Genomic DNA, 25258 nt, shown 5'->3' with positions numbered 1-25258 from the left:
TTTTTTTTTTTTTTTTTTTCTTCTTCCTCGTTATATTAATCGAGCCCTCCTTCCGCCTCTCACCTCGTCTCCGCTCCGTAAAACACCCGCTTCCTTGGATATATTTTTTTTTCCCGGAGTATTTCCTTCTCATGCACACATATAATCGAGCCTATGTCACCGAGTCGGGTTTTTTTTTTTTTTTTTTTTTTTTTTTTCTCTTCTTCCCCCCCCCACTGACGTCTTATCTTTTTTTCGCGATGCTTCCTCTCTCGCTCGCTCTCTCTCTTGATTATCACGGACAGGATTTGACCGCTCTTTCCTCCCCCCGGTGGTTCCCGGAGCGGCTGCCGTAGGTAGCCGGACTCGCTCCTTCTCTCGGTTATCTCCTCCGGTTTCTGACGGTCTGTCCGCACAAACAAAATGGCGGCTTGTTGTTTCTAGTCCTCTGATACGGGGGGAGGGTTTGAGGTACAGCAACATTAGGCGTGAAGGGGAGGAGGGAGGGGAGGAGGAGGGAGGACGGGAAGAAGAGGGGAGGCTGTCTTCGTAAGTATTCGGGAGTGTCCGGAAGCCGGTTCCGTAGGCGATCGCTTGATTTCAATCTTACGACACTTTTTCTACGCTCAACAAAAACAGAAACGCAACACTTTTGTTGTCGCGCCCAGTTCATGTAGAAGAAAAAATAAAAAAAATAAAAATCGAGGAAATTTCCTCAGTCACACAAAAGATTTATTTCTCTTTTGTTTACAAACGTGTTAAAATGTGATTAAGTGAGCACTTCACCTTTACCAAAATAACCCATCCGCCTGACAGGTGTGTGGCACAACAAGATGCTGATTAAACAGCAGGAACATTGCTCCCTTGTGCTGTAGACTGATCACAATAAAAGGCCACACGCAGTTTTATCTTCATTGGGGTTGTTTGTCTGATTTTTACAGTCTTAGGCACAGTTTCACAATATCGCCACAATGCCCCTTTTTTTTTTTTTTATTGTTTTATTGTTTTTTTTATTGTTTTTGCTATGCTGATCCAGGGCATCCCAAACTTACTCAATGGGTGAAATGTCTGGTGAGTATGCAGGTCATGCAGGAAGTGGGATGTTTTCACCTAGGAATTCTGTACAGATCCTTAAAACACGGGGCTGTTCATTATCATTATCATGCAGCAACATGAGACAATGGAGCCCAAGATCTTGTCACCATATCTCTGTGCACCGTTTCATTGTTCAAAGCTTATGCCTGCCCATACCGAAACCCCACCACCACCACCACCACGGGCCCACGCAATGCCATACTACGCTGTCTGTCATCTGCCCAGTACCGTGTAAACCAGGATTCATCCATGAAGAGAAAAACTTTTTCAAAGTGCCAGATGCCATCAGAGGCGAGCATCTCCCCACTCAAGTCCATCACAACAACCAACTGCAGTCAAGTCAAGACCCCAGTGAGGAAGATGACCAATCAAATGAGCTTCCCTGAGACAGTTTGTGCAGAAATTCATCGGTAAAGTAAAAAAAAATAAAATAAAAAAAAATAAAAACTGTTGCATCGGCCGTCTGGTCTGAGACGATCCTGCAGGTGGTCTGCGGTTGCTAAATGCACACTCTCTCGACATCTGTGGCCTTCTGTTGTGATAAACGGCACAGTTTTAGAGTGGCATTTTAAAAAGCAATCAAAAAGCAATCAAACAGCTTTGAGACTCCTGTTGCACACAATTTTCCTCAGCTTTCAACTGCCAAGGGTCTGCATTCTTCTCTGATTCTTCAGTTGCTTGTTTTTAGTCATTCTGCTTTGAGCTACTAAGTTTTGATGCTGCACTGTAATGTTTTATTCAAGCAATTTTCAGCAACTTCAGCTCAGATTTCAGCTTTTTTTTTTTTATAGGTATTCTCAGAAAATGATTTCAGCTTTCAGCATTCACACTGCGTTGTCTTGTGGGAAATTAGTTCTGTTTTAGCCATTTGATTTAAGATTCATGTTAAAAGTTTAGCTTCAGGTGGATAAATATTGTCCCAAATACTTAAAAAAAAAAAAAAATCTTTTTCCAATTTTATAAACACGTGAAGTACCAAACAGATAGTACTTTTTAAAACCCCATTATGCTTGCTGATGGTGTATTTGTCAAAAAAGTGACTCAGGGGAAGTTCCTCCCACGTCTTTGCCCATGTGACCGTGATGAGACATCCGTTATAAGTCAAACCAACTGAATTTATTAGTTATGAAAGAATATTTAATACATATAGTATAAACACCACTTTCTTTTAAAGTGATCACATTTCTTCTTTCAACTGAAAAGACCAAATCCTAACACGCAGACACGACAGCAGTCAAACTCTCGTCAGTGTACACCTTTTCCAATTTCAGCAGATTGGTGTCATCATTACCGTCAATCCAGGTTTATGAGAAGCAGCTGTTTCACACAGGTGTGAGACGTGTGCATGGCGTGATAATTCTCAATCTTCCTGCTCGTCCATCAACACAATGCACAGTATTTGGTGTTTTGATCTTGTGCAGTGTAGCATGAGCTGGGAAGATAGAAGTGAGTGAGATAACAAACATTTGATGGCAGTCCTGAAAAACATGATGTGGCGCAAAAAGATTTTTAAGAGCGCAAATGTTTCCATCGTTGTTGTATCGAACTCCTGGGCCTTTAGCTGGAAATGTATACTTGATGCAAGAGGTTAACTGGTAACAGTTCAGTGCAAGATTTCAATTGAAGATAGCACCATTACAATGTCAGATGTAATTTACATGATCAGGATTCATGTCCATCCTGTCTCACTGCAGCCCTGATGAGTAGTTACATGTTTGAGAAGGAACACGTCAGCTTCAGCGTGTACATGTGTAAGCTTTAACGCTACAACCCAACCCCTCCCTGCACTAAATCTGCCTTTACTGCCAATACTGAGGTCTTCATTACCATAACAGGATGCACACGTAACGTTTGATTGTTTGGTGGTCTGTTTTTGATGTTCCTTTGCATCTTGCCTCCTCCTTTCAAAGACTGAGCAGTGTAGTGAGACTTGTTTACTCCCGGTAACAACTGCTATATTTGCTGTTTAGGACCACAAACATGAAATCACGTGCGCAGGTTTCTTTAATCATACAAAAGAAGCTATGATCTTCCACGTCAGATTCCTAAATTTTTGAGGCTTTGCTTAGACTAAAATTAAAGTCTTACAGTGTGTTCCCACCTCTTATGTACCTGGGCCCTGAGTTGATGATATTGTCACCGTGGAGACGACTGAAAAAGCACAGCGCACAGACACGTCTGCCATCAAGGCTGTGGCTTACTTGGCCACCTTTCTGTCCCTCCCTGTCCTATCTCTGGGCACAGGCCTGCTCCACATCAGCGATGGTCTTTGGTGCGTCAGAGGACAGAATCAGAGGTCCGCTCTTGTCCCGGATCACCACGTCATCCTCAATCCTGATACCCAGGCCGCGGAAAGGCTTTGGCGCCTGGTCGTTGTCTTCAGAGATGTACAACCCTGTGTCAAGAGAGGGAGGAAAAGTGGAAAATCAAAGAACCACATGAGTCATACCGGTAACTGGGAAAGGTAGTTTAAGTGTATGTGCAGGAGTTTGGAGTTTTGAAACTTGCTTTCCTCAAAAATATAGTTTTTCTATACCTGGTTCAATAGTAATGGCCATCCCTGGCTGGAGAGGTTGTGAGCGGGATAGCTCAGGAGTGTCGTGGACGTCCATGCCCAGATAATGGCCAACGTGGTGGGGGCAGTACCGGCGTGCAGCCTGGGACAAACAAAAAGAAACCTAAACCCAGAGCTGTCTCAGTTTGTTGCTAAATATTAAAAACATGAAATTCAGTGGTGCCACTGAATGAATGAGGTGTGAACTGAGCCTCACCGGAACAGTTTCTTCCTGCTTTAACAGAGCGCGGCTGAAGTCAGGTGCATCTAAACAACCAAATCCAAGGTGCACAAATTCCAAACGTGTAATATGGAAAAATGCTCCACATGAGATCATCTGTGTTCAGTATAAATGTGATCGTAAATTAAACATGGACCTTTTAAGAATCAAAATGTGCTGTTGAAACTACAGCTTGAATGACAAGTTATTTGGAGGAACAAACTCAGATCAGCCAAAATATTTAAACCCCCAACTGAGACTGAAAAGACAACAGGAGTTACAACACAGTGAGTTTTTGTCTGGACTATAACAGCAGAGACCAGCCCTATGAATCCAAATGTGTGTCCCTGATAAAGTTTCACCACTGGTCAGCAAATTGCTGCGACTTCCTGTATCCATTTCAAATTATGAGCCCTTGTTTCAAGTTAAAAGCACTCTAACGTTACACATGTACATGGTCCAGCCACATTTGGACCTATTCTTTAAATTTCTTCAGGTATGCCACTACATAAATAATTCTATGAAAGAGTTTCAAAAGGTTTTTGAAAACAAATTATCAAAACTTTTTATTACTGCATATCAGGCAGATTTAAGGCTTTATGTAATTTCACAACTGTATAGCTGACTTCATGAGATTGAAATATCAAATATTATCTATATTAAACAAGAATGACAAGCTAGCAGTTGCATTACAAAGGATGTTTGGCTAAAATATTGAGAATTTCAGTGGATATCACTTGATATGAAATTCAGCCTCATGGAGAGTGTTTGGCTGGAAGAGTGCTCAGAGGCCACTCACCCATAATTAGTGGCTACATTCAGGACAAAAATGGCTATTCATTTTTGGACTTCTACATTCATCATCTACAAACATTAAAACCATTTTGTTTTCATTGGAACATTAAGTTTACATGCCGGAAAATCCCATTTACACAGGACTTTTATGATATTTATGAAATATTTGTTACGGAAAGAATGACCTTTTCCACAATCCCTGATCGACCAGTTAGAATCTAAACACCTTCTGTTTTTCTGTTTATTACCTTTAGCACATCAGCATCACTGGTGCTGGCCTTGAGGATGCCGAGCTGCTTGAGCTGTCGTCCCAACAGAGCCAGCATGGTGCTGTAGATGTGATCCAGACTGACGCCCGGGGAACACAGAGACAAACAGGAGTGCTGGACCTCCAGGACGGCCTCATACAGCTCAGCCTGGGCAGGACTGAATCTGGCAGGAGGGAAGTAAAGGGCAGCAGACAGTTAAGGTGTGTGTGTGTGTGTGTGTGTGTGTGTGTGTGTGACTGGTGACAGAATAACGCTCAAACATGCAGTAATTCAGCTTCTTTTCATTTTGGGGCCTTGAAATCAAGAGACCTCAAATAACGTGTTCAGTAAAACCAGATTGAGACCGAGGTGGACAGACACGGCTTCATTAGCACGTTGGAATTGCTAAAACACGTGATTAAATAGTTTGACTTGGATCTTCAAATCTCTGCCTCAAGTCTCAGAGAAGTCACCCAGACCAGATCCAACCCAGGCCATCAAAGCTTTGATTATAGCAGTCAAACAACCAATATACTTATGTTTCTTTGGCTATATTTCCAACATGCTGGAAAAATTAGATTTTCATGCCAAGGGGATATAGAAAGGTTGTTTTTAAATCAGCTACCTTTGATATATTATTTTAATATGGTGGGCTCTGTGTTTACCAACGCAGATTAAAAATGTGCAGTACATGTTGCAAGTATATATATATGTAGTGTGGTGTTTATGCATGGCAAGGAAATTGCACTTTTGTATACTGACACTTTTGCTGCCAAGTAGATTTAGTATTTTAAGAAGGATTTGTGTAATCACATGTCTAGCCAGATATTGTGTATCAACATTTTATATTATTTTAGATAGATAGATAGATAGTTACTTTATTAATCCCGCAAGGGGACATTTTTTCTCTACAGCAGCATTTAAAGATACAGATACAGGTAAAACAACACAATAGAGGTAGAACTTGAGATAATTTTGTCAAACTGACCTTCCGTTCACTGGCCATGTTCGAGTGATATCACTGACATAACCAAAGTATTCACAGCCACCATCAAGCAGAACCATTTCACCATCCTGAGGGAAGAGACAAAGAGGAGGACATACAATACACGAACAACTCATTAGTCTCAGGATGCTTAATGATCTATAATGTGTTCATTGCACCTTGGATGCAAATTATTACCTTAATAATCTGGTTGTTATTTATGTAGTGCAGAGTGTTCGCTCGATTCCCTCCAGCCACCACAGGGGGATAAGCCAGGAAGTTGGCGCCATGGATCCGATTCTCATAGTCAAACTGGAAAAAAAGTGTGTTCAGAAAGGCCTTTTGACTTGAGAGTATTTGTGAGCTTAATGTATCCTGTCATTAAAACAAAGGCAAAATGCAGCGACTAAATACTTGGTCACAGTTGAAGTAAGACCTGTTTTACAACATTAAAAGTTATTGTGGCATAAAAATATTTTTGCAATAAGATTTGTTCAATACAACACAGGCCATAAAAACACACCAAACAGCAGTAACTACAGTCTGGCTTGTTGATCTCTGAGCTCTGGCGGCTGCTGTTATACTTACATACCTACATCATCTGGCCTTGAGATACATGAAATCTTATACAAAATGATCAATTAAATAAAAAATTACTTGATGACACTACATCATGGTACCACAGTTATTGCAAATTCCACCATGAAGAAAACAATCAGTGCAAATCAACTCCTCAGTTAAACTGTGCTGCAGCTCAGGATCTCAGCAGATCTCAGTAGCTGCGGTCTGACTACGATACAGTAACTGTGATACCTTGTGGTTCAGCTACCTTTAAATAACATACAGTATTTAAATTTAATACATTGTAATTTAACTCATTATATATAGATTTTTATGTAAATACACAGACAGATGATGTTTAATTCCTGTATATAATTTAAATAAAGTTAATTTGTTTTACTCGTAAATTGAACGAGGATCCTGTGGATCCTGCATTTCATCTCATGTTCCATGATGATAATCAAAATGAAAATGTTGTACTATCTGCAGTTTTTAGTAATTATGTTGATTTTTAAAGGATAAAATAATTCACTTTAAAAATGAAGTTTCTCTCCCGAAGTTTATGGAAGAATTTTACATTTTTCAGTCAAAAATGTTCAATTTCACATCATTTTGGACCATTAATATTACCATATCTGTGTACATTTTCAACATTTTTTTGTAAAAGTTCAAGCAGATAATAAACAAAGAACACTCAAAAAGCTAAAAGACATAACTTGCTAAAGAAGTCTGCTGGGGAAATAATACAACCATTAGATCTGAGAAAAGTCATTTTGTTAATTTGATACTCTCCAAAATGATTTGGCTCAAGTGGTGTACAAAACATCTCGGGGGCAGCACCGTTGTTAAGTCTCATAATAAAAGGGAAAACCCTTTGGAGCTGCATGAAGACGACAACTTCTGTGTGATTATCATTGAATACTTCTTAACAATCGGTTATCAATAGTGTATATAAAACGTTTTTTCCACTGAAGACATTTAATGTAATTCATCAGTCCACATGAGAAACATTTGAACACTTCTGCTCTGACTGAATAATCAATAAATTACACTTATGGTGATATTGTTTAAATAATGTGCCTGATCAAAGAAAGACACAGATATAGTAACAGACAACACATGATAAGAGAGAGAGACAGTGAAGAGTCACACAGTGGTTATCAAAGAGTTTCAGCTACCTTTGCAAAAAGCACTGCTTCATCCACATCTTCATGAGACAGAGCCATCGTCCTCCTGAAAGCCTGAAAGATGAACATCAGAGTTGGTGCAAGTGCACGATTAAATCTGTCTTTTTTAACACAGATTTGATGAGTTAATACAGAGTAATATGAAAAAATGACACAGACACACACCTGTGCTGAGATGCGACCCGCCTCTTGCATCAGCGCCACCTCTGCTGAGCTCTTGACGGCCCTGAGAGAGTGCACGAGGGGTCTGAGGGAGCATGGTGTCGGCCCCGTCTTCAGCACAGGGGCCACATGAGCCTGGTGGAGCCGCGGGTGGGCGGGCTGAGAGCTGTCATACCACAGCGAGGTGGCTGGACGGGCGCCGGAGTACAGAAAAAATGATAACAACAAAGGTCAAGTCCTAATTTTTTAGCAGTCAAGTGTCACCTTGTTTTGTTGTTGTTTTTTTTGTAGATTTTTTTTGTTGTTAAATTTGTAGATGAAAATGTTGTCCCCTTATGTTGGTTTGAACATGTGACACTTCAGTGATATTTGCCTTTCAACACACATTGACAGATTAAAGACGCCGACTGAGTAAGAGGAAGATGTTCTCTAAAAACAGCAGGTGTCCAGTCACAGTTTAGCAGCTATTACGAAGCACAGCAGCCCTTGTTAGGCATTGGATTTTTTTTTTACTTCACATGTTGAAACCTTCAGCAGTTTGAGCGAAGCTTTGGCAGGAGCAGTATTTCAGGACAAAACAACACAAGAGCAAAGAAAGTAAACGCTGTGCTTGTCTGCTCTGACGTACACCGCAAACTTTAGCATGTCTGGCCAGCGAGCTTTTCTACCTGCAAGGGGCTTGTCATGAATTATTTTGTTGGTTTACATGTTACGTAGCTAAACACCTGTTGAGGACGGGAACATCCACCCTATGGGAGAAAGACGCAGTATACCAGAGTTTAAACTCACATTAGCTCTGTTTTTTATTTACAGAAGTTACACTCAAGCATCGCAAGTCAAGAGCGTTTGGTAGTTTCGCATTTGCAGAATTTTGTGGTTATCACTGATCTTCAAATCCTTTTCTCTTGTCAAAGGAGAAGTAATAATCTAACCACTGTGCTGCTTGTCCAAATATATTTTTTTCATCCAATGGTCATGTTAGACACATCTTATGTTCATAATGAGGTATATTTTAGTTTTGTTTTTATTTAGAAAACGGCATCACTACAGATACTATGTCTAGAAATGTGAAGCCGGCTTTCAGAGACTCCCATCCACTCACCTCTGAGGCTCTTCAGTACGACACCCAGCTCTTCTATGCTATGAACTCTCTCTATGCCGGTCAAAGCAGCCGTCCCATCCTTCCCTGAACGGGGCCCGTCCCACAGCTCCCTCCCCGGGTCTCTGCGGGGGACGAACAAGATGGCCTGGTCTGGTCGACCCTTCCCATGAAGAACCAAGGCACTGTCTGGCTCCCAGAATCCGCTGAGGTAGAGGAAATCCTGGGGAACATACAGCCTCGATAAAATTACAAACAACTAGAATGTCAATCGACAAGGGCACATTTTCCACTGAAGATAAATAGATAGATAGATAGATAGATAGATAGATAGATAGATAGATAGATAGATAGATAGATACTTTATTAATCCCTCAGAGGGAACATTCACCTGGTTCTGGTGGAAGGGATACGGGATGTCGTTGCTCATGTAGCGAGTCGGATGGGACAAGACGATGACCACATGGTTGCTGGAGGAGGCAGAAGGTCCCAGTCTGTCTGCCTGGGCCTCAATCAGTGAGGCCAGCCGGTGCCTGCGGAGCTCGTACTCTGTCTGGCTCAAGCCTGGGGTCACCTCCCCTGAGAAGCAGACAGTGCATGAATCCTAACCCCCTGAAGAAGTAGCTGTGTATTCAGCCTGTTGCCGACATGACTAAAGAAGAAGCAGGTTTTTCCCGAAAAGCACTCATTTACAGGGTCAGCAGCACTCCGCTGCAAATACCCAATGGGGAGGCTGTAGCTCAGTTGGTAGAGTGGGTTGCACACTAATCAGAAGGTTGGTGGCTCAATCCCCAGCTCCTCCTGTCCACATGCCTAAGTCTCCTTGAGCAGGACACTAAACCCTAAAATTGCTCCCGATGGTGTACCATCAGTGTGTTGTAAGTCGCTTTGGATAAAAGCGTCAGCTAAATGTAATGTAACACTCCTCACCATGCTTGATGAGGTGCGGGTGGGTGAAAGGGCTGGGCTGGCCCAGGTACCGAGGTGGAATCGTCTTTGGTTTCAAACCTCCTGGTTTCACAGAAATGCTTCTGCACAGGCAGCAGATCCATCCTATGGACAGAAACATCCAAAGGCTTCATGCAGTTGTTCAGTCAAAAGATTTTATTTTTCACAGAGGAGAATCTCATAAGTTATGTCTTGTACTGGCTGATAATTGACAAGACATTGTGGTGCAGAAATGTTAAAGATATGTTTGAGGTAATCTGGATTCATACTTCTCTTTACATCTATACTCAAAGTGTTTCTGAACTGTAACAGAAGAATAGACCCAAACACACGAATGGGAATCTTTAGTCGTCCTTCAGCATTACTCCATATCAGCTGAGCTTTGTTAGTCCGATGATTAATCCTTATTGGGTGGAAGTAAAGGAGTGCCTGCCCTCACTCTTAAATAACAATTTGACACAAGGGTCAGGCTGCGTCTTGAAATTCAGAAACAGACGGTTCTTTCTTTAAATCATTGGCGTCGACATATAACAGAATATGGTTTCACTTTTAATCAGTTTAGTGGCGAATGTATTGGCTGATGTGGTGTGACAGGACAGGACAGCTGTCTGTTTAGATTAGATATTGATTGTAGGACTGACTTTTCTATTTGGGCCGAAGCATTTCGTTAGTAAAGTCTTTTAGTTAAGCTGAGTCGTGGTGGAAGGAGTCAGATCAGTAGAATTACAAGTAACAGTGTAGGAATACCGCATTCAAAAATCTTAAAACGTATTATCAATTAAAATTCATTTAAAGTATCAAAGTCAAAGAATATAGAAAAAAATATCTTCTGACAGTTATATAGGTTATTAATCACTACTAGATTATTCATACTGATGCATCGGTCTGTGAGCCTGGTGCTACAGCTCCTTGTGGTAGACTGCAGGGGATTTAAACGCTTTGATATTTCCCACCTCCACTCCAGGTCCGCCGAGGCAGCAGCTTGACAGCAGAGCTCACCAAGGTGCTGGCTGAGGGCAACATTGTTGCTGCAACTGGAGGACACCGATCAGTCAGAGCATGTCATCCCCCTGCAGACGGGAAGTGTCCCAGTCAGCCAAGTAAGTAGGTATAGTCATGAAAACACGTAGGTCATTTGCTGTGACGACTTACCAACGTTGAAATCCACTCATACAGCAGTTATATTTGCCTTGTTTGACAGTTCTCCTCGTTAGCTCGCTGCTCCCATGTCTGTTAGCCACAGCTCATTCGTGTTGGCTGTCAAATTGCTGCCCTGAGTTTGGTTTCCCAGGCAGAGAAGCTTAATCTCGCCACCTTTGGTATGATTAGTAGACCCATATCTCGACCCCTGGCACTGTTGTAAACTTTAAAGGGTCATAAAATCGTTTTTTTTTTTGTTTGTTGTTGTTGTTGTTCTTTTAGGCTATTTTTGTGCACTTCAGCTTATTTCCCACCCACCATTTATAGACGTTTGTACTCCAAAGTACTTTCCTACTAACATCCAGATATCCTTTTATTGAGACTAAAATATAAATATATCCACATACAGACACATCAAATGAAATCTATCTGTTTCCATTTCATGCAGCTTGACAGATCTACTCCGTAACATTTTGCATTTTGCACCTTTTACTTCACCAGTTTTGCAGCTTGAGACAGAATTTCATTTTGGGGGCTGCTGTGGCTCAGATGGTAGCGCAGGCTGCACGCCAATCGATAAGGCCTGCGGTTCAATCGTTGGGTCCTCCTGTCTCCATGCTGAAGTGTTCTTATGAAAGACATCAAACCCTCTCCCACCAATGGAGCGGGAATGTGGGTAAAGCACATGGAGACCGCTAAGGTAAAAAGGTGCCATAGCCTATAAGTTAATTCACATTCAACACTCATGGTGACTTTATAAAATATACTAAAATGTAGGACTTAGATTCAACTCGCCAACAGTAGTCATAAAATAGTTCAAATTTCCATCATCTTGACCAACTGCAGCTGCAAAAGACTGCTTTACTGTTAATGCATCAGTAACTATGATCAGATAATGTTTGATAGGGACAATGTCTGCACAATGAGTACCTTAACTTTTGATATTTCAGGTATAGACCATTTCAAGAATAAGGCTGATAAGACTATATATTTGTTGCTGTCATCAGATCCCTTCAAAGGATAAAAGAAATTATATGATTTTCTACTTTCCCACAGCTGCCCGTGGGACACAGCCCCCTTGTTTCTAAAACCACTCCCAAATATAAATTATTTTTCAATTTAAAAAAGTTACCAATGACTGATTATCAAATGACTTGATCCCATTAGCACGAGCATAATCCAAGGACTGCCTGGAACCCAAGTAGGAGAAACACGAATGATCATCTATTCATTCATTTAAACTATTTATTATTTGTGGTACTGGAAAGTCCAGTATATCTGACTTAAAACCTAAAAGAAACCATTTCATTGGTGGAAGCTGTCTGGCGTGTTACTGCCTGACAGGCTTGGTTCAGGGAAAATAAATCCTGAACTACCGGATGGTGAGGTAACATTTTTTGTGAGTGATTTTCTTCACCCTGAATTTGACCTGTCAGGCAGACCATACGTAAGTACCAGCATCATTACGGGCTTTTTTTTTTTTTTTTTTTTTTTTTGGAGGTTAATGGTAACATCCTAAATTACTGATTCATTCACGCTTATTAATCATAATGAACGTGGCTAAATTTGGTGTAAAAACAAAAAAACAAAAAAAAAAACCGCAGTGTGACTACAGAAAATATCATTAAATGTCTCAATAATTCTAATAAGAACAATAACGTCAACAGCCTGTTTACCGATCATTTAAGCTAAGACTTCATCGAGTATTTTCACCGTGGTGAAATAATTCAGCCTTTGGGTTTCAGCGCTGCCTGGCAGTCTCTGCTCGGGGCGTCATGTCCCGCCGTGTCTCCGGCTGTCCGACAACCTGCCTGAATAAAAAACATCAGGAGCGACGTCACATTCAGCGAAGCAGCGATAAACCTCGACCTGTTCCCGTGGGTTCTCTTCTCGAGAGTCAACGGTGTATATCTTCAATAGGGTGGGTTTACTCTCCATTAGACGACTGTGTGTTTGCAGCTCTGAAGTGTGTGTATATATATATATGTATATATTATTATTATTATTTTTAAAAAATCAGGGCCCGTTAGCAGCGAGCTAACGGCTTTATCATGCGTCAAACAGTCGTCGCGTCACGGATTCACATTTCCAGAAACTTTCTACTAAATAACTCGTCCTCCTCCCTCCTCCTTCTGCTAGTTGTGAACGCTTGCAGTATTTCCACAGCTTGAGTGACCAGTATTGTTTTGTTAATGTGACCCGGGGAAGCGAAACAAACAGCGAGGCTCCATTCAATGCGTGCGCCGTCAACGTACCTCGCTTTAACATTAGCACCTGAGCTCGTGCACAAAGCCTGGCTTGGCTGAGTTGTTGTTGTTGTTGTTTTTCTTTCTCGGTTTCTCGGTTTCTCCCGCATGCAGAGCTCCGTGTGCTGGATGTGACACGGCGGCATGGACCCACGAAAAGTGACAGAGCTGAAGGGCTTCGTGCAGATGTGCGAGTCCAACCCCGCGATCCTGCACCTTCCGGAGATGAGCTTCTTCCGGACCTGGCTGATGGGGTCAGTATTGTTGGGGGGGATGGGGGGGGGGGGGGGTACAGGACCGGACCGGACCGGACTGTTGTGACGTCACTTAATGTCCGGGGATCCAAAGAGGATTAATTGTTTTTCATAATACCATTAAAGTCTCAAACAGACTGCAAGGTTTATTACCACGTGCCCTGTCCCGCCCACCACCATTAAAAACTAGAGACCACAGACTCTGTGTGTGTGTGTGTGTGTGTGTGTGTGTGTGTGTGTGTGTGCGTCAGTCACCCTACTGTGACTCGACTTCAATTTGAGGCCACATGAATATAATCTCCATCAATAAAGTTTTGAAGAAAGACTGGTAGAGGTTGTAGTTGTATCCATGAAAATGTTCTCTGAAGTGTTTGTACCTGCACTTGTTTTTTTTGTGAGGAGTAGTTTGACCTTGGATCTGAGGCCTTTTAAAGGGCTGTTTGGGAGTTGAGATTTATGCAAAACAAACGGCAGTAACTCCACTCAAAACACACACAAATCATTCGCACCTTTTCGAAGGTTTGATTTGGAAAATGTGGGGTTTTTGTACGAGCCACTGACCGCTCAGTTCACTTGCCGACAAGTGAAACAAAAAGGTCACGTTAAGTAAATAGTCAATTGGCATAACAATATTAAGCAATTGAACAATGTTGAGTAACATCCCTAAACAAAACTAGCTGGTTTTAACTTCTTCGGTATGAAAATGTTTTGGTAAAAATCTCTATATATATAAACTAATTGGTGGCAATAACCCTAAATCTTGTCACTATGCATTTGTTTATGAAGAAATATTGCGAAATGAATTATAAAAATGGTTATACATGGAGAAACCCATTGGAATATCCGTTTTTGCCTACTCAGCAGATCAAATAACGTTATAAATATCTGGGAAATTGTATCGTGAACCAAATTGTTCTCCGTAATATTCTATTGCAGAATGGATGCAACAATCCCTCCTCCACCCAAGACGGGGGGTTCATGCCAGGTGACACTTCGATGTTCTTTCCGTGCTGTTTATTTTGTACCTTTGACGATTTGCTGATTATTTTTCGAGCCAGTCATTTCATTGTGCCCGCTGTCAAACCGCGAGGAATAACCGAGCGCGCTCTCTTGTCTCGGCAGGGCGGCTGTCCTTGTGGTCCTTCTCCGACAGCGGCGTCACCTCCTGAGCCCGAGCCTCCCCTGCTGTCGGAGAGCGGCGAGAGTGAACTAGGTACCGTTTGTTCATCTCGGCCCTGAAGCTGCTGCAGTCACAGCTGTGGAGTCGGGTCGATAATCTTGTCTCCAAAGTCTGTGTTTTTTTTTTTTTATAAACGCATGGCAATTTGCGACTTCGTAGAAATATTTTGCCCAGAACGCCATATTGTTTGTGGTACATAATCACAATGGAACACGGCCCCGGTACATTTTACCAACAAAAAGTTACCGGCATTAAAATAATCAACGTCGAGGTAACGTTACAGGAGAAAAGTGTGAAACCCGGGGACCTCGTGATGCACTCTGTAACTGCGGCGGATAGAATAATAGACAACCACCTTAAGTCAGCAGTGTTAAAATAACATCAGCAACCTGTCGATGTTAAAACAACATACAGCCGTGGCAAAGAAATGGAGGGGGAGCAAAGTGAAGGGAAAAGTTCAAGGGACGTTTTAAGCTTCGACTTGACAATAGAGAGCGAATCTGCCTCTGAACCCAAACTGGGAGCCGCTCCCACAGGAGAGGAGTCTGATCAGCAAGCCGTCACTCTGAGATCACAGTGTTGTTGTTTGGATTATGGGGTACCGAGATATTTTAGATATAAGACGGAGTTTGACTATTAAGACCTTTTGTATGCGAGGAGCAGAATTTTTTTTGTTTTTTTTCCTCAATTTTATAGGAAGCCTATGTAGGAAAGCTGAAACGGGGAAAATCTGCTCTTTGTTGTCAGCTCCTGTCAGCAGCACTGTTGCAGCTGGAGGCTGTTCAGAGCCACCGGGACGTCCTGACAACAAAGAGCTACAGTAGCCTAGCCTGGAAATCACAAATGCATAGATTCATTTCCCTGTATCGCGCCGAGACAGGAAGCTTCTGATTTTGATTAATATTGCACAGACGAAAGAAAGAAGTCCTGCAGACTTTCTTTACGTGCGAGTTGAAGGACTTATGCTGATCATACAAAACTCCGAGATTCCTCCTCCTATATTCCATCTGGTTGTAACGGATATACCGAAAAGAACGGCTGAACAGAATTAGTTGTGACGCGTTTGTTAAAAAGGTAGTTTTCGATTTTGGGAAATGTGGTGATTTAGCTTCATAAAGACATCAGTACACATCTGGAGCGAGCTGCCAGAAACGGGAAGAAACCGCGCTGCTCTGTCCGACGTAACAAACACAAAAAAGGGTGAAAACAACAATTTTCTCTTGTTTTTAACTGCCGGAGAGGAGAGAAAGGATTGCCATGCTTGAATGTGTGTGTGTGTGTGTGTGTGTGTGTGTGTGTGTGTGTGTGTGTGTGTGTGTGTGATGACACAATACCAGATTCTAGCTGTGGTTCTAAACAGTGTTTTTACCTTCTGATCGATACGTTGCGTTCACGTGTTTTCCTTTTCAGAAATTGAAAACGAAGGCGTGATCGAGCCGGACACTGACGAGCCGCAGGAGATGGGAGACACTGAAAACACCGAGGTGAAGTGTTCATCATCCTTTTATTTTCTGATCACACACGCCTACATTTACTCAACCCTAAACCCCTCTTTCATGAGATTCAAGGCCTGGAACGTTTGAAAACTACATTTCAGACAGACTTTGTTTGAACGTGTGTGTGCGTGTGTGTGTGTGTGTGTGTGTGTGTGTGTGCGTGTGTGTGTGTGTGTGTGTGTGTGTGTGTGTGTGTGTGTGTGTGTTCAGGTCTCAGAGGAGATGATGGAAAAGGCCAATGAGAAGAAGATAGAGGCCATTAATGCTCTGGGAGAAGGTGGGTTGATATTTGTGTTCAGACAGTGAACCGTGCATGCAGTCCCATATTGATTAGATACATAGAAATATGCCCAAAATTGAATTAGCGTTGTGATTTCTAATTTTTTTAAATTAATTTTTTTCCCTGTTGTAGGCGACCTGCAGAAAGCTCTGGATCTTTTCACTGAAGCCATCAAGCTGAACCCCTGCGTAGCCATCATGTACGCCAAGAGGGCGAGGTGAGCGAGCTCGGGGTGTTTCAGGTCGTTCTTTACCGCTCCGCAGTTTTACTTTCAGCTCCGGATGAGTTGGAGTGTAATCGGGTGTCGTCTTTGCGTTAGCGTCTTCATCCAGATGCAGAAACCCAACGCAGCCATTAGAGACTGCGACAGAGCCATCAGCATCAACCCAGACTCGGCACAGCCTTACAAGTGGAGGGGGAAAGCTCACAGGTACGAGAAGTCTACGGCGCCGCTGCTTTCTTTGTGTAACGTTAACCAAGTCGTACAATTCCTATCTTCTTCTTCTTTTTTTTATTTTTTATTGTCGCATGCAAAAGTTTTTGTCCTTGAACAACGAGCGCTTCTTAAACCTGAAGGTGAGTAATTAGTCTGACCCGCACGGTGCTTCAACAGCCACAGAACCAAAACTCACAAACAGCTGAAGGAACCTTTTAGTTTCTGGAACGGTTCTGGACCTTTAGTGGAACACATGGAGCTTAAAGGTGAAAGTCCTTCATCGAAACCCTGATCTGCCCGGAAAAAGTAGGAGCTGATTTTAACCAGGTGACCGCCGCTCCGATTAAAATCTCCAAACCTTCGCAGCACGAAGTAACACGGACGACGTGCCATAAGCACGACGGATAAAGTTCCAGGTCGAAACACGAGAGCCGGGTGCATCCGTGTCTCGTCTCCGCCTGCTTTTCAAATCAGTTTACGCGCTCGCACCGCGACTTGCCACACTTTGACCTCCGCTGATTTAAACGGAGGAATCTCGGGTGTGACGCGTGAACCTGTGAGATGGCCGTCATCTCCCGCCGGGCGATTCCAACAAATCAAGTCCTCCAATCGTCAGTGAACCGGCGTGTTTTTGTTCCTCTCCACCAGCCGCGCTTGCGTGAGCCGTCTGGCGGTCGAGCCGACAGAACTGCGCTACATACTGTTTGCTGCCTGTGTTTGTCCCGCTGCAGGCTGCTCGGCCACTGGGAGGAGGCAGCCAAGGACCTGGCCACGGCCTGCAAGCTGGACTACGACGAGGACGCCAGTGCGATGCTGAAGGAGGTGCAGCCAAAGGTATCGAGCCCGAGAAGAGGCGGAATAATAAAAAATAAAATACAAAAAAAAGAGGCTTTGTAGCATTGTGTATTCACAGCAATGCAGATCTGTTACTTTGAATGTGTACGAGCAGCACTGCGGAGAATCCAGATTTGTGTTCACGTGACCCCGACGCTGATAAACAGTGTATATCAACCGGGGGTTGGGGGGGGGGGGCGTCGCAGACGACGAGGCGCCCAGCTGTGAGTTTGCAGTTTTTTTTCATCCTCGCCGTCTTTCCCTTCCGTTTCCAGGCGAACAAAATCATGGAGCACAGACGTAAATACGAGCGCAAGAGAGAAGAGAAGGACGTCAAAGAGAAACAAGAGCGGATAAAGAAAGCCAGAGAGGAGCATGCGCGGGCTCAGAGGGTGAGTTGCTCCGGGCTTTTTTCCCCCGAGTTCTTAAAACAACGGGTCCTTCATCACAGACTCGTTTTACAAAGGCAGACTTGTCTTATCGGAAATACCATCTGAAATGGAAAAACTGTCTCCGGGTTTGATCAGCTGCAAAGCTTGGAAATAAAATGAAGTAAAGTGGTGTAACGTGGTGTAACACGTCTTGGTTTCCTCGGTAGGTTCTGTCGGCTGGTTTATCAGACTTAATAATTGCAACTCGTGAGAGCGGATGAATCCAGTCTGATCCACTCCTGGCTCTTTTTTTTATTTTGAGAAACAACCACAATTCAAATTCCTATTCTACAGCATCACTCGTAACGGATGAGCTTCAACATGTGGGCTCGACAAACCCGTCAAGTCCACTCGCTGTTGCTAAGCGATGACCGGCCAGTCGCCGTCGTTAAACGGGGTCGAGTATCAAACACTTGATTAGCTCTCCAAATTTCAACTATGTCGGAAGTCTCCGCGTCGTCTGCTTTCCTTCCGTTCAGTATTTCTTATTTTCAACAGAATCAGAAGCTCCTGAACGCGTCCGATTGAGCTTCGTCTCGTTCTTCTGTTTTTGCAACAGGAAGAAGAAGCGCGGCAGTTCGGAGGAGGGTTCTTCCCAGGTAAGGAGAGTGGAAGCCAGATGGTGCATCGCATGACGGGATGAGATGTCGTCACATAACTCCTGCACATACTTTTGATCTCTCGGTTGATCTCCCACATTGTGTTACAAGCCGTAAGATCCGAGCTCAAACCACATCATTTTTCTTTCTTTTTTTTTTTTTTGAATTTTCCTTCGACCTCGTCCGTAATGGGAACACACACCGGAGCCGGACCCTCAGACCCAACGGGAATAATGAAATGATCTGAGCCTGAACTGGTGTGATTGGATCACGCCTGACGGCGTAGCGTTGTAAATTTACAAACATGGAAATGGGTCCTAAATTTCTAATGGACGGTGCGTTGAAGTGAGGCTGCAGGTAGAAAGGACCTGGTTTTGTTGCTTCACCTCCATGTTTCTGAACGGGTTTATTGACGTGTATAAATTCCACGATGTACGTACCAGTCGTCCCTCGAGACGGCCGCTGCGAACAGACTCCGCCGACGTCTTTCCACTTGTGTGATCCGATCGCCCGGGACCGACGTAAGAGCCGGTCCGAACAGAGTCTCCGTGCGTCATTTAAAACACGACGGGTCCGTTTCTTTTGTTCGCAGCCGTCTCCGGTTGCAGCCGAGCGTTCGGCTCCACCCGGAGAAATCCTCTGATTCATCATCCGTGTATCAGACAGATGTGATGAGCCTCATTGTTCTCCTGCAGGCGCTGCTGGGTTCCCAGGTGGAGGTCCTGCTGGCATGCCGGGCCTCGGTGACCTGCTGAAGGATCCCGAGCTGCTCAACGCCATGAAGGTGACTTGATGCTCAACATGAATGATTCACATCACACCACTGCTCTCTCTCTCTCTCTCTTTCTCTTTCTTTCTCTCTCTTTCTTGCTCTCTCTTTCTCTTTCTTTCTCTCTCTCTTTCTCTTTCTTTCTCTCTTTTTCTTGCTCTCTCTTTCTCTTTCTTTCTCTCTCTCTTTCTTGCTCTCTCTTTCTCTTTCTTTCTCTCGCTCTTTCTCTCTCTCTTTCTCTTTCTTTCTCTCTTTTTCTTGCTCTCTCTTTCTCTCTCTCTCTTTCTCCTCTTGCTCTCTCTCTCTCTCTTTCTCTCTCTCTTTCTTTCTCTCTCTCTCTTTCTTTCTCTCTCTCTTTCTCGCTCTCTCTCTCTCTCTCTCTTTCTCCTCTTGCTCTCTTTCTCTCTCTCTCTCTCTCTCTCGCTCACACAGAGGAGGCGTGTCTTCAGAAACACAGAGACTCTTGAAGTCCTCTCAGACGGGACATGTTCACAGGAGGAACATGTTTTAACTCCAGACATCAGATCGTGTGTCTCTGAGCTTTCTGGCGGCGCCGACGTGGATTTCGTGGAGTTGTTCAGATGTTCGCTCGGAGAGATTCAAGATCCAGAGAGGCAAAATCCCGTCGGCACAAAACAACGACCGACGGCGCGGTCCGTCCCGAGCCGAGATCCAGGAATCCTTCACGTCACTGACGTCCTGCCACGTTGTTCCTGCGACACACAGAGTCGCCTGCGGAGGTTCAGGCACAAGTTGTCTGGACTCCGCAGCAAAACGATCATCTTTTATACGGCAGCATTTAGCTACGACATGGCGAACGCATTTTTAGATTTGAAGGTGAAACGGTGGAAGGAGGACGTCTTCTGTTTGACGTAACCCCTTTTTGCACGACATTTGATTCCCTTGTATTTAGAGAACACGTAAAGCCGTGAAAACATGTAGATCCGGACACGTCAAATCCAGACGGGGTATTTTTCTCCAACATTGAATATTAACGACTGAATGAGCGTCGATCAAAGTTAACTCACTGATTTTTATGTTTCAAAGTGGGTTTACAGATCACCCCGAGGACCGTCGGTGACATCACCAGGTCCAGCTCTCTACATTAGCTGCTGCGAGCGTGACAGAGCTGAAACTCTTGCGCTGTGAAGAAGAGTGAGATTAAAAAAAAAAGAAGAAGAAGAAGAAGATCTGTAGTTCTGGTTTATTCAGAGACACCGTCCCTCCTGAGTCTGACACTTTAGAGAGCCGCGCCTCGTCTTTGTGGGTTCAGAGACATTCTTTAGAAGACCAAACACGCTCCTCCTGCTGCGTTACCGGTTCATATTCAAAGTTTTGTTTTGTTCTGACAAATGTATTTCTGTATTTCACCCGTCTTTATTTTGGAAATGCACGAGTAACGCTTTCCGTCCGTGTTGAACTGCAGGACCCGGACGTGATGGCAGCCTTCCAGGACGTGGCCCAGAACCCGTCCAACATTGCCAAGTATCAGAACAACCCCAAAATCATGGCCCTCGTCACCAAGCTGAGCGCCAAATTTGGAGCTCCCCCTCAGCCGTAGACGGGACGGGACAGGACGGGACGAACCCGGAGAGGCGAGCGGCTACGTGGAGGAACGATCTGGAGAACGCCGCTTTTCAAACAGTTATTCAGTGAGTGCGGTTCAGACAGCGGGACGGGTGACGGGTTACCGGGAGCTCCTGCAGCAGGACGCTCGCTCAAACATTTCTACAGCTATTTAATACGTAGTGACGGTTTACCTTCTGGTTCTTTCTTTCCTTCTGGGGACGGAGCCGAACGCTCACACACACAACTGTCGGGACTTTTTGTTATCAGATCCGTTGTTATAAATGCAAAAAAAGAAAAACAACCCCATAACCCTTACTGATGTTGATGTTTGACCCTGATGTAAAAATGATTTAATAAAACCTCTGTTGCAGCAAAACAGATTTGATCTTCCTTCTCGGTTTTCATTGTTCTCTCAACCTTTACATCGTATTTTCCTGATTTCCTGAGCTTTTTTTTTTCTTTTTTTTTTTCCTCCATAAAACTTGATTAGCCTTAAATATTTCCTCGTTCTCCTCCGGCGGGACACTCACTCTGCCCTCCGAGGTATTCTGACCCGAGTTTTGAGTTTTTACTGTCCAATTTTACGAGCAACGCTTCGAAAGCAGCAGCTTTTATTTAGAGTTATAATTCTCTCGCTGGAATAAACGGTTCGTCTTACAGAAAATAAAATATTTCTACTGACGCTGCGCCTCATTCTGGACGGGAAAGACTAAAACGTTTTGAAGCTAAATGTGCGAGTGGTTTTGATAAGGCCAAAAAAAAAAGGTCTGAAAGCGATTATTATTTATGAATCAAGATTCTTTAAATTATTTAGCTGTTTGTTTAAAAAGTCTGAAAATGGTGAGAAATGTCAACCAGAGTTAAACTAGTAGGAAATGAATTTCCAGTGGATCAACTGAACGATGAGTCGTTGCAGCTCTTTTAGATTGCTTCGTTTCACATCCTCAAACGTGAGGACGTAATAATGTCATGAGCGTCTTCGGGTTGTTGGTCAGACAAAAGCAACTTCAACATGTTGTCCTGCGAAGTCGGGAGCAGTTTTCATGATTTTTCTGATGTCAGCGAATCCAGAAAGAGTTTATCGGCAAAATGGCTGACACTACATTTTTTTTAATGTGCTCATTTTTGGTCAAAAAAAGTGCAAAAACCAAATGCCCGTCATAATGTCACAAAGGAGGTTTCATCAAATTATGTCCTTTATTCTACGAGCAAAAAAAAAAAAATCTTCCAAATTTGAAAATGAAATGAATAAATATAAAACAAAATGATGAAATGAATCGAACAATTATCCAACTGATGGATTCTACTTTTCCGTTGATTATTTGATCTCTAATAAAAACTTGTTGTCATATTTACTGTGAACAACCAGCGAGACGGCGGCGCCGTCGACTCCGACTGAACGTGCACGTGGGCACTTTAACGGAGCCCGTCGTTTAAATCGGGGATGAAGGGACATCGAGCCGCCTAATCTACCCGGAGCATCCGTCTTTCGGCCAGAGGATTACCCGCTCTGCGACACGCGGCCCAGTTCGGCTCCCGCCGGGCAGCAAAATCCATCTGACTGAGCAAATTCCCGTCGCCGTGTTGTCTGAAGCTTCATTAACCAGGTCACGAGAGCGAGTCTTTGCACACAACCAGCTGCAGAAACTCACCAACATTCACAGTTGACAAAAAAACAACAACAAAAAAACAAACCCTGCTCTGTTTGTGACAACGTTCCTGTTTATTTATGTACTTACAACATACCAAAACAAAGACAAGGGTGTAAAATAACAACTAGTACAATAAGCGGGAGGGAATAAGGAAGCAGTGAGGGCGACCGCTCGCAGAAGCCGAGTGAGACGTCAACAAGAGTACAGCTAGTGTCCGTACCTGTGGGGACAGAGAGAGACGATGAGGTGGTTCGGTTCACTCTCCATCTGAACTGAAATACAGAACTGGACGTGATGACACTTACTTCTGAAACTCCCACTCTCTGTTGTCCAGAGGACAAACCTGTCTGGTCTTCAGCCAGCGAGAAATACAGTGAAAGTGGAAAGCGTGCTGCGGGAGAGACACGAGAGTGCTTATTGTCGTTTACGATTTCTCCATTTCAAAACCCACGACTGCCGTCAGTCAGATTTTCCTTCTGCTTCTCGGGTTGATTCGATCAGTTGAGAAAAAGATGCCGATTTCTCATCTGTCAATTCAAGTTGTTGTTTTTTTTTTTTAAATATACAAATATATCCAAAACATTTACCGAGTGCATCTCTGATTATAATCACCGTGTCGGTCTTCTACGGCCACTTGACCCGTAAAAAGCATTATGCTCTCGACCTTTGTGGCGTTCGGCTATAAAAGATCATTTCGTTTTACATCCGACCTTTTCACGACCCGTGTCCGTGTCACCCGGGGCGACGCGCAGACCTTACGAAATACTAATACCCGTTTTAGACGGAGACAAATGAAAACCCGATCGGCGACAGATGTAAGAGGCAGATGTGGACACTCACATTGCAAACTCCCCAGGCTACAGTGCACTCCTCAGAGGTTGCAGAAGCCTGGTTGGCCTGGCACTCTATGCCTGAGGAAGAGGAGGAGGAGGAAGAGGATGTCAACAAAGCAGCACAACAGCATTAATCAGTGATGTCCAGGTGTACTCACAGAGATCCATGATGTGGTTCCTACAGATAGCACAGTTGTCCACCACGATGTCCCAGGCCCACAGAGCCACGGCGTTCCACTGGAAGGGAATCAGCAGCAAACGTGGTCTGAGAAACACATTTATTCACCTGCAGGGTGTCTCTGAAACTCGGAAGATTTCATTAGAGCTCCACTTCACGTTATGTTTAATTAGATTCACAATATTTTCATGCTTTATTTGGACAGAGTGCCATTAAAGGACACTGTAAGTGGCTCACAGTAACATGAGCTCCAATAACCTGATGGACAGCAAAGAAAAACATAATAATAATAAAATATAAAGTTTAATTAAAAGACGTTTTAACTCTTAAAACAGGACATCTTTAAAAGAACCCGAAGAGCTTCGGAAATCACGGTAGACATTTTAAAACTAACACTTTCTGGGTCTGGACGTTCATTCACAAGATATTAAGTGAAATCAAATCGCATTTAAAAATAAAGGAAGTCGCGTAATATCGCGATAAATCTCGAGAAGCAGCTTAGCTACCGGAGCTAACGTAGCTGGCGGTGATACGCGGTTTGTTGTTCAGCATTTTGCGGTTTAACGTTAAAACGTCTTCGCCGTTGTTACGTAAGCCAAGTTGCACGCAAGTGATTTCCACGAACACGACGAGATGCTCTCGTGTTTTTGTTTGTTTTTGTTTTAAATCCGTAGTTTTCTCGACAGAAGTGCAAATTCATGCCCAGTTTGAATTAAGCTAACAGCTAACTAGCTGCTGCGTTAACTGACGCTAAACCGCTAGCATGCTAAAGGCAGGTGTTTCTCCCGCCGCAGATCAAACAGCCTCTTCAGTGTCTCCTCGTCTCTTTTACGCGACTTTTACTACCTTCTTCACTTCAAACCGCTTCTTGCTTGCTCCGCTGTTGGTGCCGCTCGGCGTATCTACGTCCATAGCTGCTGCCATCTTGAACGGGAAAAAGTTTGACGTCACGTGCGACTTCGACCGGAAGAGCCATCGACGACATCCGGTTGTTGTTATTATTATTATTATTATTATTATTATGACGATGAAATCCCAGATTGTTTTCGAGGTGAAGCTGGTTTTGGTTTCGAGTTATGAAGAATAATTGTATTTGCCGCGTAGTTTAAAAAAATATATAATTTCACTTTAAAGTTAAAGAGCGCAGCAAAAACTTACAACCGCAGGTTCCACCGAGATTTGAACTCGGATCGCTGGATTCAGAGTCCAGAGTGCTAACCATTACACCATGGAACCTTTAGGCCTCACTGCCTCTCAACCCAACACTTATTAGTATATCACCAGTATAACTAGTGTGTGTGTATATATATATATATATATGAATGATAATAGATGCATATATATATATATGTATATATATATGTATGATAATAGATGCATATATATATATGTATATATATGTATGATAATAGATGCATATATGTATATACATATATATGTATATATATATATGAATGATAATAGAAGCATATATATATATATATGCATCTATTATCATTCATCTGGTATTTTATGGTTTTGAGCTCAA

At 43.2% G+C, this 25258-nt stretch overlaps 3 protein-coding genes and 1 non-coding gene across 5 annotated transcripts; 1 reads left to right on the top strand and 3 right to left on the bottom strand.

Annotated features, from left to right (window-relative positions):
- Nucleotides 1-44: 44 nt before the first annotated feature.
- Nucleotides 45-13334, bottom strand: xpnpep3 (X-prolyl aminopeptidase 3, mitochondrial). 2 transcript variants are annotated; one of them, XM_069149587.1, is made up of 12 exons: nucleotides 13229-13334; nucleotides 10787-10903; nucleotides 9816-9938; nucleotides 9277-9464; nucleotides 8889-9108; nucleotides 7790-7974; nucleotides 7616-7678; nucleotides 6075-6188; nucleotides 5880-5965; nucleotides 4892-5075; nucleotides 3611-3731; nucleotides 45-3469 (listed from the first exon to the last, which is right to left on the bottom strand). In XM_069149587.1, exons 2-12 carry the CDS (start codon nucleotides 10854-10856, stop codon nucleotides 3303-3305), a joined length of 1521 nt encoding a protein of 506 aa, XP_069005688.1. In that variant the 5' UTR covers nucleotides 10857-10903; nucleotides 13229-13334; the 3' UTR covers nucleotides 45-3302. The 2 variants fall into 2 exon arrangements, with proteins under 2 accessions (XP_069005688.1, XP_069005687.1); XM_069149586.1 differs by lacking the exon at nucleotides 13229-13334 and adding an exon at nucleotides 10986-12349.
- A 29-nt stretch (nucleotides 13335-13363) lies between these two features.
- Nucleotides 13364-21447, top strand: st13 (ST13 Hsp70 interacting protein). The gene is made up of 12 exons (XM_069149588.1): nucleotides 13364-13473; nucleotides 14410-14458; nucleotides 14596-14686; nucleotides 16064-16137; nucleotides 16360-16426; nucleotides 16562-16646; nucleotides 16749-16859; nucleotides 17597-17699; nucleotides 17975-18091; nucleotides 18690-18729; nucleotides 19425-19513; nucleotides 20925-21447. Exons 1-12 carry the CDS (start codon nucleotides 13364-13366, stop codon nucleotides 21057-21059), a joined length of 1071 nt encoding a protein of 356 aa, XP_069005689.1. The 3' UTR covers nucleotides 21060-21447.
- A 1320-nt stretch (nucleotides 21448-22767) lies between these two features.
- rbx1 (ring-box 1, E3 ubiquitin protein ligase) lies at nucleotides 22768-24686 on the bottom strand. Its single transcript, XM_069149580.1, has 5 exons — nucleotides 24577-24686; nucleotides 23711-23789; nucleotides 23560-23630; nucleotides 23025-23110; nucleotides 22768-22939 (listed from the first exon to the last, which is right to left on the bottom strand). The coding sequence occupies exons 1-5, from the start codon at nucleotides 24652-24654 to the stop codon at nucleotides 22927-22929; spliced, it is 327 nt and encodes a 108-aa protein (XP_069005681.1). The 5' UTR covers nucleotides 24655-24686; the 3' UTR covers nucleotides 22768-22926.
- A 208-nt stretch (nucleotides 24687-24894) lies between these two features.
- Nucleotides 24895-24966, bottom strand: trnaq-cug (transfer RNA glutamine (anticodon CUG)). The gene has a single exon. It is a non-coding gene; the product is annotated as a tRNA-Gln (tRNA).
- Between the last annotated feature and the right edge of the window lie 292 nt (nucleotides 24967-25258).

The sequence above is a fragment of the Embiotoca jacksoni genome, unplaced genomic scaffold (genome assembly GCF_022577435.1).
Source record: "Embiotoca jacksoni isolate LCO1_2020_lvr unplaced genomic scaffold, fEmbJac1.0.p SCAF_15, whole genome shotgun sequence".
Taxonomy (NCBI): domain Eukaryota; kingdom Metazoa; phylum Chordata; class Actinopteri; family Embiotocidae; genus Embiotoca; species Embiotoca jacksoni.
This window is presented reverse-complemented; position numbering and strand designations above follow the sequence as displayed.